This window comes from Dendrobates tinctorius, unplaced genomic scaffold, assembly GCF_039654945.1.
Source record: "Dendrobates tinctorius isolate UK_male_01 unplaced genomic scaffold, ASM3965494v1 ptg000250l, whole genome shotgun sequence".
Classification (NCBI taxonomy): domain Eukaryota; kingdom Metazoa; phylum Chordata; class Amphibia; order Anura; family Dendrobatidae; genus Dendrobates; species Dendrobates tinctorius.
In genome coordinates, this window is record NW_027361917.1 from 43,461,569 (window position 1) to 43,478,903 (window position 17,335).

General features: G+C 45.5%; 1 protein-coding gene across 2 annotated transcripts in view; it reads right to left on the reverse strand.

Annotated features, from left to right (window-relative positions):
• The window catches only part of MTHFD1L (methylenetetrahydrofolate dehydrogenase (NADP+ dependent) 1 like), a 346,407-nt gene that overhangs the window by 279,753 nt on the left and 49,319 nt on the right, over nucleotides 1-17,335 (reverse strand). For both annotated transcript variants that reach the window (XM_073557652.1, XM_073557653.1), the window contains exons 9-11: nucleotides 14,989-15,062; nucleotides 14,809-14,906; nucleotides 5,909-6,082 (exon numbers count right to left, since the gene is read on the reverse strand). In XM_073557652.1, the coding sequence (XP_073413753.1) occupies nucleotides 5,909-6,082; nucleotides 14,809-14,906; nucleotides 14,989-15,062 (346 nt within the window). The remainder of the gene's footprint in view (nucleotides 1-5,908; nucleotides 6,083-14,808; nucleotides 14,907-14,988; nucleotides 15,063-17,335) is intronic.

Genomic DNA, 17,335 nt, shown 5'->3' on the forward strand with positions numbered 1-17,335 from the left:
TAGAAATCCAATATATAAAAATAATTGTTACGGAAATGGGAACTGTTGTGAACACTTGTCACCTGACTTCTGAGTTTGGGCTCCCTCTGGTGGTTGCTGCGGGTAATGGAGCTGGTCAGGTTGACAGAAGTCAATCACCTGAAGAGGATGACTGGAGGTCAGGGGTTACAGACTGGGAAGATTTAAGTGTGGAAGCTTCCCTCAGTTGCTGCTGGCGATTTGGTTTTCTTCCTGTGCATTTTGAAGTCCACTTGCCCCCTGCTTGGTCCTGCATCGTTCAGATAAGTTATTTGTTTGCTGGAATCTTTTAGCATTTGATCCAGTTTGATGTGACTGCTTTCAAAAGCGATCAGGATCGTGGTGGCACATTATGGATTATCTTCTCTGCGGACAGGTGAGGAATATTTGTGGATTATTATTTTATTTTTGTTGCAGGAGACATTGGCTTTGGTGAATTAGGCATTCGGAAAGTATGGCTTAATTAAGAATATTAAAGGAGTCTGTGTCATTATTTCAAAAAAGAAACAAAAAACAGGGCGCATCCACTGTGTGAAACCTTTAAAACAAAATTGTAATGGTGAGGCAAGGAGAGACTCACCTGATAGGGTTGTGAAACGTCGGTCACAACACCTACAAACACATGAAACAGCTGCTGCAGTCTGCACAGGGTCCAAGGACTTGTAAGTGAAGATGGCTTTAAGGTGCAATGATACACTGCGCTGCTGTAGGTATAATTCAAGGAAACTTATTGGTGCCTACGCATTTCCTGAGCTGTCCCAGCTCACTTCATCAGGGCATGATCATCATGCCCTGATGAAGTGAGCTGGGACAGCTCAGGAAACGCGTAGGCACCAATAAGTTTCCTTGAATTATACCTACAGCAGCGCAGTGTATCATTGCACCTTAAAGCCATCTTCATTATTTCAAATAAAGGACTTTATTCTGGGTTTCTGAATTTTTATAGAATTTCACTATGGAGTTACTAATGCATAGGTGTCTTATAGATGCCTCTCCATTACTAACCTGTGGGCTTGATGTCACCTGACAATACAAAGGTGACTTCAACCCCACAAATATGAACCCCACTTGCCAACACTACAGGGCAAGTGGGAAGAACGAGGCCAAGCGCCAGATCTGGCGCATCTTATAGATGTGCTTTTTCTGGGGCAGCTGAAAGCTGATGTCTTTAGTCTAGGAGGGGCCAAAATCCATGGTCCCTTCCTAGGCTATTAATATCAGCTCACAGCTGTCTGCATAGCCTTTGCTGCTTATTAATTATAGGTGTCCCCCATTTTAATAGCCAGTAAAGGCTATGTATACAGCTGTGAGCTGATATTACTAGCCTGGGAAGCTCCATCGGTATTACCCCCTTCATAGGCTATAAACATCTGCCCCAGCCTGCTGGTTATTAAAATTACGCAAGAGGTCTCAATTTTTTTCCCCCATTTTTTTTCCTTTAAAATTAACAGTTGCTGTCTGGTTACAGCCTATGTACATTGGTTCTGTTAACGCTCCTACATAAGCTGGTGACAATGTGTGTAGGTTTGTGTGTGTTTATGTTTACTTATCGGCTTAGTAATGAGGGTGTGGGGCTGACACCTTTCCTTTCTAAGCCAAGAGTACATGTCAATGATAGCTGCTGCCCTAATCCCATTACCCTGATGCCACCTTGCATCAGCATGAAAAAGGTGGTGTTGAGCCAAGAAATTACATCAGAAAACATTTTTTAAAAATATCTTTACTTAGCTCAAAAAGCCTTCATTGATGAAAAAAAAAATGCACTAAATCGCGGCAAAAACACCCATTTTTGCTGCAGTGTTTTTGCTGCCAAGAGATTCAGAAACCTTGCAGAAATTTCTACAAGAAAATACTCAACGTGCGCACACAGCCTTAGAGTGGACCCACTTGAAGACTCAAAAACATCTTTGGGCTTGGCAGTGTGTCCTGAATTTTTATAACAAAAACTGGAGTTGAAAGGCTATGTGCACACGTTGAGTATTTGACTGTAGAACTATACACAACGTTTCTGCATCTAAGAGTTTGTTGGCAGCAAAAATGCAATGGAAACTACGCTCATTTTTGGTGCGTTTTTGTACAGCATAGAATGCTTTTTGAAGCTAAATAACGATATTTAAAAAAGAAGAAAAAAAAAAGTTGTGATGCAATTTCCAGGGTAATAAGATAAGGGATTGGTGTCAGCATATGTGGCAAGTCCTAGGTTTAGTAATGAAGAAGTGTCAGCCAGACACCATCATAACTAAATTTGTAAATAAAGAGTCAAATAAAGCACATACACCAATAAAACACTATTTGAACTAAAACCAGCACATTCTTTAACCATGTAAATTAACCAAATATTCTCACCCCAGGGGTAATGGTAATCCAAGGGTTAAAAGCGATTTTATCAGCCTATGTAGGAATGTTCACAGAATGAATTTAAGGATGTAACCAAAAAAAAAATTTTTGACTTCGGCTCCCCCTATAAATTCTTACCAGCAAAGCAGCTGCGAGCTGATATTAATAGCATTGGAAAGGGTCATGGGTATTGGCCCCCTCCCAGACTAAGAACATAAGCTTTCAGCTGTCCCAGAAACAGCACACCAATAAGATCCACCAAATTTGGTGCTTAGCCTTGCTCTTCCCACTTGCTCTTATGTGGTGCCAAGTGGGATGATAGATGGTCAGCCTAGTATTGGCAGTTGATATGAAGCCCAGTAGTTCATAATGGAGAGACACTCCCATTACTAACCCCATATTCAAATTGTAAATAACACCCAGAATAAAGTCCATTAATTGAAATAAATGACCAAGCTGTTTTACATATTTAAAAATAAAAAAATTATACTCACCTTAACACTTAGTCCCCAGTGCCCTTGCCCCCTAAAAAAAACCAAAAAACTCACCTGTAAAGGGGGTTTTACACTAAGCGATATCGCTAGCAATATCGCTAAAACGTCACTGGTTTTGTGACGTTATAGCGATATTGCTAGCGATATCGCTATGTGTGATACTTACCAGCGACCGGCTCCCCCGCTGTCCATCGCTGATCGCGCGAGAATGTCCGGGTCCATTTCTCGTCGGGCGCTTCCTGCTGAGACTTCCTGCTGTGACGACGAGCGACGCGTGGAGGCGGGCGGGAGGACGCAGGATCGCTGTGTGTGAATGGTAAGTATCGTGCGCTGCGTCGCTGCTGCATCGCTGTGAGATCTTTCTGTATGAAAGCTCACTAGCGATCATTTAGCGATGCACCAGCGATCCTGACCGGGTCGGATCGCTGGTCGGATCGCTGGTGCATCGCTAAATGTAAAAGGGCCTTAAGAAGTGAATCATAGAATCATAGAATCGTAGAGTTGGAAGGGACCTCCTGGGCCATCTGGTCCAACCCCCTGCTCAAAGCAGGATTCGCTAAATCATCCCAGTTAGATGTCTGTCCAGCCTTTGTTTGAAGACTTCCATTGAATGAGAACTCACCACTTCTCGTGGCAGCCTGTTCCACTCATTGATCACTCTAACTGTCAAAAAGTTTTTTCTAATATCTAATCTGTGTCTCCTCCCATTCAGCTTCATCCCATTGCTTCTAGTCTTTCCTTGTGCAAATGAGAATAAAGTTGATCCTTCTACAATGTGACAGCCCTTTAGATATTTGTAGACAGCTATTAAGTCTCCTCTCAGTCTTCTCTTTTGCAAACTAAACATTCCCAAATCCTGCAACCTTTCCTCATAAGACAGGGTTTGCAGACCGGTCACCATTCTGGTCGCTCTTTTCTGAACTTGCTCCAGTTTGTTGATGTCTTTTTTAAAATGTGGTGCCCAAAATTGGACACAATATTCCAGATGAGGTCTGACCAAAGAGGAGTAGAGGGAAATAATTACTTCACGTGATCTAGACTGTATGCTTCTGTTAATACATCCTAGAATTGCATTTGCCTTTTTTGCTGCTGCATCACACTGTTGACTCATATTCAGTCTGTGATCTATTAGTATACCCAAGTCTTTTTCACATGTGCTGTCACTTAGCCCTATTCCTCCCATTCTATATATGCTTTTTTCATTTTTATTGCCCAGATGTAGTACTTTGCATTTCTCCCTGTTAAAAACCATTCTGTTAGTTGCTGCCCACTTCTCCAGTTTATTTAAATCTTTTTGAATCCTCTCTCTCTCTTCTCTAGTATTAGCTATCCCTCCTAGCTTTGTGTCATCAGCAAATTTAATCAGTTTACCCTCAATTCCTTCATCTAAATCGTTGATAAAGATGTTGAACAATACAGGGCCCAGGACAGAGCCCTGTGGTACCCCACTTGAGACATTCTTCCAACTGGATGTGCAGCCATTTACGACCACTCTTTGGGTCCGATCACTAAGCCAGTTATGAATCCACCTAACAGTTGCCTTGTCCATTCCATACTTAGTCATTTTTTCAATAAGGATTGTATGAGAGACTTTGTCAAATGCTTTGCTGAAGTCAAGATATACTATATCTACAGCATTTCCTTGATCCATAATGTCCTACGATCATCCTGATGACTTTGAGAGGATTCACTGATGTGACTCATCTCAAGACCAGCAGGCTCTCAATGATATAGGAGGTAATCACTACGGTGGCTGTGCATAGTGCTGAGCTGCAGTGAGAAAGTTCCCCGGAGTTCATCACCTGATCAACCCCGATGGACTAACCCACACAACCGCTGCTGCGTGAGAACGTTCTCACAAAGCAGTGGTGCTGTAAATGAGATCACCGGGGCTCATCTGCTGATGAACTCCGTTGAACTTTCAGTGTGCTGCTGGCTGCCGTGTAGAGCAGTCGAATCAGCAGTCTACAAGTGATCCAAATGTTCGTGGGACAGTATGAATTATGGTGGATAGGTGAGGGATATGGTGGTGTATTATTTTTTTTCCAGGTGACATAGGCATCACGGATTAGGCGTTAAGGTGAGTATACGGTATTTTTTTATTTTTTAAAAGGAGACAAGGGCTTCAGTAATGGTTGTATTTTAAGTGAGCTGGTGACTACGCCCATCAGCGGCGCCTGCTCTCACATTAAGCTGCTGAAAACGATGACCTCAGTGTCCACAAATTATCTACTCAAAAGGTGAACGAGCTTTTTATCTCATTCGGATGTGGAATGTTGGTATCACACCAATGATTGAGAACACGCATTCTTATGAACTTAAATATTGTCCAGTGACTGTTCCAAAATATATACATACATTATATACATATATACACACACACACACACACACACACACACACACATATACCTCTCTCATCTCCACAAATCTTCCTATATTAAAATGTGCCCTTTAAATATTTAAAATAGTAGTTACAAATACTATTTACAAATTTAAAAAAAAAAAAAAAAAAAGAAGTTTGTATCCTTGTGGATATTGCCAGCAGAGACTTTAGTGCAACCTGTAGTATCAGTCCGTAAGTCAATATCGACACTGTAACGAGCCTCACCACATGACTCAGGATATGCTTGTAATGCAATGTAGTATACCCATTTGTTTCACGCCAATATTCAACGGATTAGATTGTGCCCTTGGGGGGGGCCTGATATGCTTACATAGATGTCAGACCGGAGGCCATTGTTCGGCCAATTACATGCATGGGGACAGTGAAAGCACAGAGGTCAATCACCTAGATGTGGAAACTATTGGGGATGTAAGGAGAGGTGTTTGAACAATCAGGATCAGTGCTAGTACAGACTACAGCCATCACAGCAGTATATCAGCTGCATCTGACAGTTCTGACCATCATATAGGATTACGCGGATAAAGAAGGAGAAAAAAAAATAAACCAGTAAATGCATATATTACAATGGGAAATCGTATGTCACCCAGTTGCTACAGGTTTACTAAGGAACCATCTATATAATGCATTGATACATTGTGAAAAAAAATTCTTACCCAGCAACCAAGACATATTTTCCATTTGGCTGCTCTTTTAACCTCTCCAGAAGAGACAGACGTACTTTGGCTTTCGTACGGCCATACATTTCAATTTCATCTGTAAGCAATCCAATCTCCTTGGCAAGCACATCAACAGATTTTGGATGCTGTCCACGGGAAATCTCAATATCACTGGAAACATTAACAGATAAGCCATCTTCAGCCATTACAAGACACATATGATGTTATATTAATACACTTACACTTGATAAGACATGCACATTACAAATAGTGTCTGCAGTATTTATGAGTACTGTGGTATCCATCCCTCCTCCCGCCATACTCACTAATGTCCCATGCCTGTCACAATACAAGCTTGCCATTACATATGAGGAAAAAAGAAGACAGTGAGGATATGAGAGGCACACCACGTTTCTTAATATCCTATTACTCTACAGACCCCCATACCTAGAATTTTAATGCACTATCCCTTAAAAGAGTTCAAGAAAAAAAAAAAAAAAAAAAAAGATTTTTGTGTACTCACCGTAAAATCTCTTTCTCTTAGCCTTTAATTGGGGGACACAGCTCCCACCCTGTTGCCCTTGCGGGCCGTTGTTACGGTTGGGTTCTCATTGTTTGAGCTGGGTTCTCATATTGTTTGAGCTCATTTATAGTAGCCTTCTTACAGGCATGGTTATGTTTCTGGTATATTCCTCCTAATGCTTTTGCACAAAACTGGAGAAGACTGACGCCGTCCAGGGGTGTATACTGCAGAGGAGGAGCCAAAGTTAATCTTTTTCAGATTATGCATAGTGTCGCCTCCTAGTGGACAGCAGCATAACACCCACGGTTCTGTGTCCCCCAATTAAAGGCTAAGAGAAAGAGATTTTACGGTGAGTACACGAAAATCTCCTTTTTTTTTTTTTTTTGTACTCACCGTAAAATCTCTCTTAGCCTTTAATTGGGGGACACAGAACCGTGGGTGTTATGCTGCTGTCCACTAGGAGGCGACACTATGCATAATCTGAAAAAAATTAACTTTGGCTCCTCCTCTGCAGTATACACCCCTGGACGGCGTCAGTCTTCTCCAGTTTTGTGCAAAAGCATTAGGAGGAATATACCAGAAACATAACCATGCCTGTAAGAAGGCTACTATAAATGAGCTCAAACAATATGAGAACCCAGCTCAAACAATGAGAACTCAACCGTAACAACGGCCCGCAAGGGCAACAGGGTGGGAGCTGTGTCCCCCAATTAAAGGCTAAGAGAAAGAGATTTTACGGTGAGTACACAAAAATCTCCTTTACTCTGTCGCCTAATTGGGGGACACAGAACCGTGGGACGTCCCATAGCAGTCCCTGGGTGGGAAGCAGTGGACAAATATTGTACTGACAGTTCCCTAAATTTGGGGTACTGCCGCCTGCAGGACCCGTCTACCCAGGCTCGCATCTGCTGAGGACTGGGTATGCACCCTGTAGTGTTTTGTAAATGTGTGCAGGCTAATCCAAGTGGCTGCCTTACACACTTGATGCGCCGAGGCTTGATGCCGAATGGCCCAAGAGGCCCCTACCGCCAGCGTAGAGTGTGCCGTGATACCGGCCGGAAGAGGAGAATTGTTAAGGCGGTAAGCCTCTTGAATGGTGGACTTGATCCACCTAGCAAGGGTGGCTTTGGAAGCCGGTAGGCCCTTGCGAACGCCTTCTGGAAAAAGGAAAAGTGAACTAGACTTCCGGAAGGGAGCAGTCACGTAAATACACAATGCCCTGACAAGGTCAAGCGTATGCCGAGCCTTCTCCACTCTATGAACAGGAACCGGGCAAATATATGGTAGTGAGATTTCCTCATTGAGGTGGAAGGTGGACACAACCTTCGGAAGGAAGGATGGAACTGTACGGAGAACCACCTTGTCCTGATGAAAAACCAGGAAGGGTTGTCTGCAGGAAAGAGCTGAAAGTTCGGACACCCTGCGTAGCGAGGTGATTGCCACCAGGAAAACCACTTTCTGTGATAGAAAGCGGAGTGAGACCTCCTTAAGGGGTTCAAAAGGAGGTGTCTGTAGTGCTGTCAAGACCAGGTTGAGGTCCCACGTCTCCAACGGATGTTTGTAGGGGGGAACCAATCGGGAAACCCCTTGGAGAAAAGTCTTCACTTGTGGCTTGTTAGCAATACGCCTCTGAAAGAGCACTGAAAGCGCTGACACCTGGCTCTTAAGCGAGCCCAGGGATAGCCCGGCATCCAGGCCTGACTGAAGGAAACCGAGGACCTTTGGAAGAGAGTAGGGGAGTGGGATGTGCCCACGAGATTCGCACCATGTGAAGAAAGCCTTCCAGGTACAATAGTAAATCTTGGCTGAAGTTGGCTTTCGAGCCCTGATCATTGTTTTAACAACGTCCGGTGAAAAACCTGCTTGGGTCAAAACCCAGGTCTCAATGGCCACGCCGTCAAATTGAGAGCCCCTGAGTTCTGGTGGAAGAACGGGCCTTGTGACAGAAGGTCGGGACGTGTGGGGAGACGCCAGGGAGCGTCTGCTGTGAGTTGCACGACGTCGGCGTACCATGTACGCCTGGGCCAGTCTGGAGCGATCAGGATGGTGGGAACACCCTCTTGTTTGATCTTCCTCAGGAAACTGGAAATCAGGGGGAGGGGTGGAAAAATGTACAGAAGCTGGAACTGGGTCCAGTCCTGAACCAGGGCATCTGCTCTGAGCGACCGTGGATCGCGCGTCCTGGCTATGAAATTGGGAACCTTGGCATTGAGATGGGATGCCATCAGATCCACGTCCGGGGTCCCCCAACGATGGCAGATCTGACGGAAAACTTCGGGATGGAGAGACCACTCCTCCGAGTCCATTCCTTGACGGCTGAGATAGTCGGCTTCCCAGTTGTCCACACCCGGAATGTGGACCGCAGAGAGTACCGTCCTCGCATGCTCCGCCCAGTGTAGGATACGTGTTACTTCGTTCATCGCCTGGATGCTGCGGGTGCCGCCTTGATGGTTCACGTATGCCACCGCCGTGGCATTGTCCGACTGCACTCTGATATGAGAGTCTGCTAGCAAGTGATGGAAGGCTTTCAATGCCAGGAAGTTGGCCCGAATTTCCAGGATGTTGATGGGCATGGTCGCTTCCATTGGTGACCACTTGCCTTGCGCTCTGTGATGTAGGTGTACCGTGCCCCAACCCGTAAGGCTTGCGTCGGTGGTCAAAACCTTCCAGTGACCGGAGAGAAAGGATTTTCCCCTTGCAATCGAGGTTGGCTGGAGCCACCAGTGCAGGGACCTCATGGTTTTTGCTGATAACCGGAACTCCCTGTCGAGGGAGAACGGATTCCTGTCCCAGGACTTGAGGATGGCCAGTTGAAGGGGTCTGAGGTAAAACTGGGCAAATGGTACCGCCTCCATTGCCGCTGCCATCCTGCCCAGTACCCTCATGGCATACCGGAGAGATCAAGGAAACCTGCGGAGGGGAGTGTGAACACCCAAACGGAGGGCCAGTGCCTTGTCCCTGGGGAGGATCACCAGACCCCTGGAGGTGTCGAATAGCATCCCCAGGAAGGTCAGAGACTGACTCGGGGTAGTCGAGGACTTCTGTAAATTGACTAACCATCCCAGGCGACTCAGAGTGTCGATCGTGATTGAGACGTTGACCTCGCAGTCCTTAAAGGTGGGGGCCCTGATGAGAAGGTCGTCCAAGTATGGAACGACTACTATGCCTCTGGAGTGCAGAATGTCCATGGTAGCTGCCATGTAAATGTTCTGGGAGCCGTGGCGAGACCGAACGGGAGGGCCACAAACTGGAAATGGTCTTGGTTGATTGCGAATCTGAGAAATCTCTGATGGGCGGGAGCAATCGGTATATGCAGGCATGCGTCCTGTATGTCTATGGAGGCGAGATATTCTCCTTTCTCCATGGACGCAACGATTGACCGGAGGGATTCCATGCGAAAGTGACAAACTCGAACATACTTGTTGAGTTACTTGAGGTCTAGCATGGGTCGGACGATGCCTCCCTTCTTGGGCACCACGAACAGGTTGGAGTAGAACCCTCAGAAGCGCTCGTCTGCTGGAACCGGTATTATGACTCCTGCTTGCAGGAGGGATGAAACCGCTTGATGGAAGGCTCAAGCTTTGAGTGGAGGTTTTGGAGGGACAGAGAGAAAAAACCTGTGCGGTGGGCTGGTAGTAAACTCGATCTTGTATCCTGAAGACACTATTTCCTTGATCCACCTGTCTTCTGTAATAGGCAGCCAGACCTGCTGAAAGAGTAGCAGTCGTCCGCCTACAAGTGGGGTGTTTTCCGGAGGGCATGAGTCATGATGAAGGAAAAGTCTGAGCTTTTCCACCTTTGGATTTTGCCTGGCTTGCCTTTGACTGCCAGTTTCTGTCCGGCCTCTGTGCCGCCCGTGTGTTGTCCCTGCGAGGGGAACGGTTACGATTTTGTGCCGGGCGCGAGACGGACCAGCCTGAAGAATTCCGAAAGGATCGGAAACGAGATTGATTACGTCTTTAAACGTGCGTTTTGGTTTTAGCTGAGGGAGGGAAGTACTTTTACCCATGGTAGCATTGGATATCATTGTATCCAGCTTTTCACCGAAAAGACGGCCACTGAAGTACGGGAGATTTGTTAGGGACTTTTTTGAGGCCGCATCCGCCTTCCATTCTCTTAGCCAGAGAATACGCCGGATTGTGATGGCGCTTGATGCTATTCCCGCTACCCCTCTTGCAGAATCCAACGCTGCATGGACATGTAATCTGCCACTACTGCACTTTGCACCGCCTGGTCCGCCAGCTGAGGATTTGAAGCTTGGAGGCCCTGTTGTAATAGATTAGCCCAGGCCATAATGGCCTTGGCTGCCCAAACTGAAGCAAATGCGGGAGCCAGAGAGGCACCTGCCGCCTCGAAGACTGAACGAGCCATGCGTTCTACCTGTCTGTCTGCTGCGTCCTTGAGGGTTGAGCTGTCCGGCAGCGAGAGAAGCGTTTGTGCTGCCAGCATAGAGACTGGAGGATCCACTTCAGGCGGATCTGTCCAATCCTTAGTGTCCTTCTGTGGGAAGGGGTACTTTGCCTCCAAGTATTTGCGATTGGCAAATTTTTTCTCAAGCTGCGAAAAATGCTTAGAAAGTATTTTTTGAAATTCCGGGTGATTAGGAAAGACCTTAGATGGTTGCTGAACACTTTCAAAGGAAATCTTGTGTTCTGGTACTTCAGGGGTTGGATCAGAAATGTCCAGCACCCGAAGGATGGAAGAGATTATAAACTCAACTAGCGCAGTATTGCTAGGGGGACAAGGGAGCAGAGCATTCTCTGTTTCGCTATCTGAGTTGGAGTCACATCTGCCCTCTGAGTCTTGTGCATCGCTAAGGAGCTCCCTAGCGGGCGAACTAGGGCGGAGGTGTTCTGTGGTCTGGGATCGTTGTGGAGATCCACATTGTCTTTCTCTATCAGGGGACGGTCTCGGTGACCTGTAGAAACTGTGCCTCTCCCTGGAGGGGGACGACCTAGTGCTATGTGAGGACGCAGATGAACGCAACCTGTGGGTCCGCTTACGTCTCGAACTGTTGGAAGCAGCCTGTTCCTGAGACCGGACGTCCCTTTGCTGGGTAACGTTCATAGCCGAGACATGACCCTGCAGAGCCTGCAGTAGTGTGGAGGTCAGGTTATCTATAGACTTTGTCATAGACTGCGACATCTGAGTCGCCCATTCCGGAAGCGTTCGTAGGGACTTCTTGGGGTTCTGATCCTGTTTTTTGAGTACAGTCCCGGCAGTGCGGGTACGTGCTGCCGCTGGGGAGAGTGGCTTTGCAGGTTGTGCAGACTGCGTAAAAGCAGTCTTGCCTGGTCCTTTTCCTTGAGCCCGACATAGTACCTATTCGCAGAGGCCCTACAGGTGTATCTACGCAGAGGAAAGGAGGAGTAGGGGAGCGTTATAGATTACAGGAACTCACAGCTGAGTACAAAGAACCCAGCTGTGATCTTACCCCACCGATGCTCCCCCTAGGTCCAGCGCTGATAAATCCCACGTCTTGTGCCCCCCAGAGACCGCTGTGCTGCCTTCAGTTTCTTCAGGTGCAGCAAGATGGCCACCGGATTCTGAGGTGGAGGGGGAAGGGGGCGGAGAGCTGAAAAGGGTGCGCGGAGCTATGTAAAAGTGCGCCCTTCCTGTCTCGATCCGCCCCTTCTATGACACTGCAGTGTCATTTTTCGTCATCTGGGGGGCGGGGAATAAGGCGGCGACTTCGGCTAGGCCGAAGCCACGGCCTAAATTTGATAGCTCATGCCCAGAAGGGCTCCAGGATGGCGCGGTTGTCCGGGGGAGGGTCGGATTCCAACCAGACCCCCCCGGATTGAACGGTAGGCTAGCGGTGGGGACATGAGCGCCACCTAGGCCCTGTGGGGGGTCCCTTTGAGGCGCTATGCAGCTGGTGCTGCCGCAGAGACAGGGGCGCAGGGAGCCCTCCCTCTGACAAGTACCATGCCTGCCTGCACCTCCCCCGGTCCAAACAGGAGCCCGGTTACTGATTTAACCAAACATGGATTTGATTTTTCTACACATAATTTAATGGTCATAAATGTGGAACATTACCATTAAGGTTTTTATCACCAGGACAGATGAAGGCAGGGATGTCTGTCTAACTTACAGCCTAGGATGGCTAAGGATGCTGCCAAACACAGATTCCAATGACAATACGCTCCGAACAGGCCGCTGCATAATTAGGGTTATTCATGGGACTGTTTTACTTATCCGTAGTGGTGGCGAACACAAATAGATCTGAAAGCAAAAAATTTAAACTGCCCAACTATCAGCTTTTGCATCTCTGCCATCAGGGTCAGGAGGCCCCCCATTCACTTTAGATGGTTTTTCCACCAGTTTTGAAAACTGCAATCATAACTTATGAGCTGAAATGTCTTTTTATAAAGACGACACCATTACAAAGCTCATTTGGATCACAAACACAAGTGGATGTATCCTCATTTGAAAAGAAAAACTAAAAATATAGCTCTTGATTAAGCAGCTTTCGCACACAATTCTGGTATAAAGCTGCTTGAAATGTTGAATAAAAAAGGTTAGAAAAGGACAAAAAGAGCAATAATTATAGGGCTTTTGGTATTTAACACAAGTCTCGACCACCACCACCCACTATTCAATAAGAGGGTGGAGATCAGGCATCACTGGGCGTGACCAAGCGCACCTTACAAATTCATCAAGTGGCGTAAAATACCACAAATGTATACAAGCCCCTACCTGATGCACAATCTGGAAATGAGGAATGGCAGATGAAAGATGCCACACATTTATATAAGAGGTGCACGCATTTTAGCGAATTTGATGCATCTTGCTCCAGCACTCCCTTCAGTAAGAAGGTCAGTCTAAACTTCAGTCTTAAAGAATTGGGTCCCTGAAGTGCCCAAGAACTAAAATATCTCAGTTTTGTTCACCTTTCAACTCCTTACTATTCTTTTATGTTAAGAAATATAAAAAGAAATCTCTGTATCCGAAGAGATCAGGTCCCCGCTCTTCCTCCTCACTGCACCCTTGTTTGGCTGGAAGACAACTGGCTACAGCAGACCCTCACAGTTTTTGTTAATCTGTATTAGGAGGACAGGATTGTCAAAAAGTTCTGTAGACAGTACAAAAAGTATGGTCAAGATCATCTTAAACAATCCAAATCTCCAAATGAAAACTATGCATTGGAGAATTAAGATCACGCATAAGTTAGGATTGCAGAAAGGGACCTCAAACTTTGCTTAAAGCAAATGTGGCTCGGAATAAAACCCATGGGGGCAAATATCAAGAAGGGAGTTAGTGTAACATGCAGCAGTCATCTTGTTACTGATATATTCATTAATGTGAACCTGTCAGCTGATACATGCCCAATCCATGGGGAACATGCATCAGGCACTGACTGTAGGATCTCAGCCAGGTATATTTGACTCTGGAGCGCTGTAGGAAAAAACTCCTTTAAGGCTGTGTGCCCACGTTGCGTTTTTTTAAGCATTTTTGAAGCGTTTGAGCCGGATCAGACGCTTCAGAAACGTTTAAAAGAAGCTTCCCATTAAATTGCATGCATTTTTGTTTTTTTTGTGCCAATGCATGCATTTTTAAACGCTCAGAAAACACTTAGCGGCTAAAAACGCAGCATGCTCATTTTCCGCATAGCTGCGTGTTTTTAGCTATTTCCAATGTTCCCAGAAACCGCGCGGAAAAAACCCCATCAAAAACGTGCAATTTTTGTGCAAAAATCGTGCAAAAATAACACACGAAAGTAAAACGCGCGGTTTCTGGGAAGAAGTCCGGTTTTCTGAGCATTTAAAAACGCTAACGTGGGCACATAGCCTAAAAGCTGCAGATTACTGAGCAGCGACGGCGTCTAGTTAGGCGGATCCCCAGTGGCTTCTACCTGGATCGATAGGTCTCTGCTTACATACATGTATTGCCCGGTTCCGCTAGTCTCCAGCACGACTCATTTACAATAGGTTTTCTCTGAAATACTGCAGCTTTTCAGAGTCAATTATACCTGGCTGAGATCATAAGGTCAATGCCCGATACATACTGCATGTGGTTCAAGCACCACGTATGAAATGTCAGGTTGTCTTTAAGAACATTTAAAAAGGGAAATTCTCACAACTTCTGCCATGTTGAACATTAACAATATCAGATGGGTCTGAAACAAGCAGTTCCTGAAAAAAATAGCTTTTGATTAATTTTAATTAGTAGGGGGCTCCATTTGTCCAGCCTAATGTAACTGGTCAGAAGATCCAAATATGGAAATACCCACTTCACATGTTCATGACACAGACACATTGATTACAGTCCTGATCAGGAAATGCAAAAAATGTCTGCAGCTCTATGGAACCAGACTTTGATCCTACGGACTAGAATTAGGCTACATAGGATAATGCACAGAATATTTGCACACCTGGGCACAGGTGACAGCGGCTGCAGCCTTAAACAATGCAGATTCCATTTCTTGTACTTCTGAGCTTCAGACCATCTTTTACTGCTTTCTGCTAGATTCTGCGGAGAGAGGAAAAACTAGATTACATCTTTAAACATGAGAAGCCATACGGTACAAGAATTCATGTCTGGGCATGCAGACCTTCAGCCTCAGTGCTGCCGCCAGCGGTCCCACAGCTTGTCCAGGTAATCCATCATTAGACTGTTCAGAACCACCTGAAAAAAAATTGACAAGAAAAGACCCTAAATACAATATAATTAAAAATATATAAGGACAGAGATACCGATAGATTTATGTAGCCTTTCTATCTATCGACATATATACATACACACACACACTGTGCCGACCCAATAAGATCTTAAAAGACCTGTGCAGTGCATTTTAAAATATCAATATATTCATTTTTTGCTGATTTTCCCCTGTAGTTGCTATATTATCCCCAGCTGAAAGACTTGGGTCCTGAGGAGGAAGTAGGGTAAGTGCTTCCTAATCTATATATACACACAGGGCAAGTTCAGCGCTGTGCATACATAAATAGAGAAGATAAACATGGTAACAAGTCATGTTAATCTTCTCTGAGACATTTGGCTGTGTGTGACAGCAACTTGCCACCCCCACAGTAACTAGATCTAGTGCTCCTAGCTTAGACTGGATTGACGCTTTAGAACGCCATTGCAGGGATAAGAATGGACTGCCCAGACGTTTAAAGTCTATGGCAGTCCAGAAACTTGGTATTGATAACGTATCCTTACACAGGTAATATCAGATTGGTGGTGGTGGGAAGTGACACATAGCACCCCATGAATCAGATGTTGCAGATGTTAGCTGGTCTAAAAGCTCCTAGAAATAGTGTACATTGCTGGAAACGCTAAACAGCACTTCGATAACTTTTGGGAAAAGAAGATTGATCATAACACAGGACTGGTCATGGCTTCCAAAGTAGCAATCACTCATATTTCCTAGAGTTTGAAACGGCCAATGGATCTGGTCTAGTCTACCATGATCCAGCCCCTTGCCCCAAAGTTTTACATAAAGAACGTAGTAAAGGTGTTGCAGACAATGACCCTGTGTTAGAAGCTTGTTTAATCACTCAAAGTCCAAACTACTAAAACCAATAAAGTTTACAGGAAATGGGCTGATTTTGCAAAATTAAATCCAGTCACCACCTACGTTACCTTGCCTTCATTTATGAAAGCTACTTTAGCAGACCAGATGCTCTTTATTTTAGGAGGGGTAATGTGTTAAAATTCCAGCACCAACAACTTACTCTGATTAGTAGTCCGCACGCTGAACGTTTAGTCCCAGTGCGCCCCACTAATCATAGCAATGCTGGAATTTGAAACAACATCATTTAGGTATTCCTAGAAATTGCAGGGAGCAGTCATACCCGTGAGAGGAAGGGGGCACTGCCATACAGCTAGATTACACGGCAGCATTTCCCTCGCTCACTATTTCACCTATAGGTCTAATACAAATATATCAAGTTGTGTTTAGTTTGGAGGAAAAGATTGTTGTAATAGAAGTAATAGAAGTAAAAGGCCCTAATAAAAACAAATGGCTATACAGTATAAAGAGGTGCACTTGTAAATGGATATTTGACCATGGAACACTGCGCTCCCAATAACCTCAATAAATTGGCTGGATATAGAATTTCGGCGTCTCATCAGATACATAACATTTTTGTATAGAGGGCGCATAAATGCACAGCTTTTATTTACTTTCTACAGTGCAGAAAACATATGCACTCAATTTTGTTCCAGTTATGCGTCTCCGGTACTCTGCTGGTTTTTGGTTTACCTGACATCCCATATACGCCATGTTAGCTGCAGCCAATCAAGTAAAAACAAATAGGCTGGTTTATTTCAGAAGTATTGTCCAAGGGAACCAGTCTTTAGGTTCAAGCCGCCCAAACCACATGCAGCATAAATAAGAGCATGAATCAGAGCCGGACTGCACAATGACAGCCAGGTCTGTTTTCCTCCCTTTCAGAGAAAAAATAACCGGCAAAGCCAGCCAGGGACTATAGGGTTAGAGGCCCAGGGGCGTAACAACTGGTTGGAGGGCCAGTCAACACCAGCAGAAACTTCAGCTGAATGTGCGCCTGAGGATGTGCATCCAGTTGAAATGTACTGCAGAGCAGATTAATCGGGTCCGTTCATGGCAATACAAGCTGCCGGCCAGAAGATGGCAGCTGACATTGGCACGCACATGGCAATGACGTCATGTGCTCCCTGCGTTCGCACACTGAAGTCAGCTTCAGAAGAGGACGCTGCGCGGCGAGGGGATCGAAAAGCATGGGAGTATAACGGCTTATTTTTATTCTATGCATTAAAGGACAGTGGCAGAGCGGGGGACATAAAGCAGGATAGGGGAGATATGTGTATATTAGGATGGGGCCCAGGATAAGGTGCATATAAAAGAATGGGGGATATATACAGTATATACCAGCATGGGGCCCAGGCAGGATAAAGGGACATTTATACCAGGA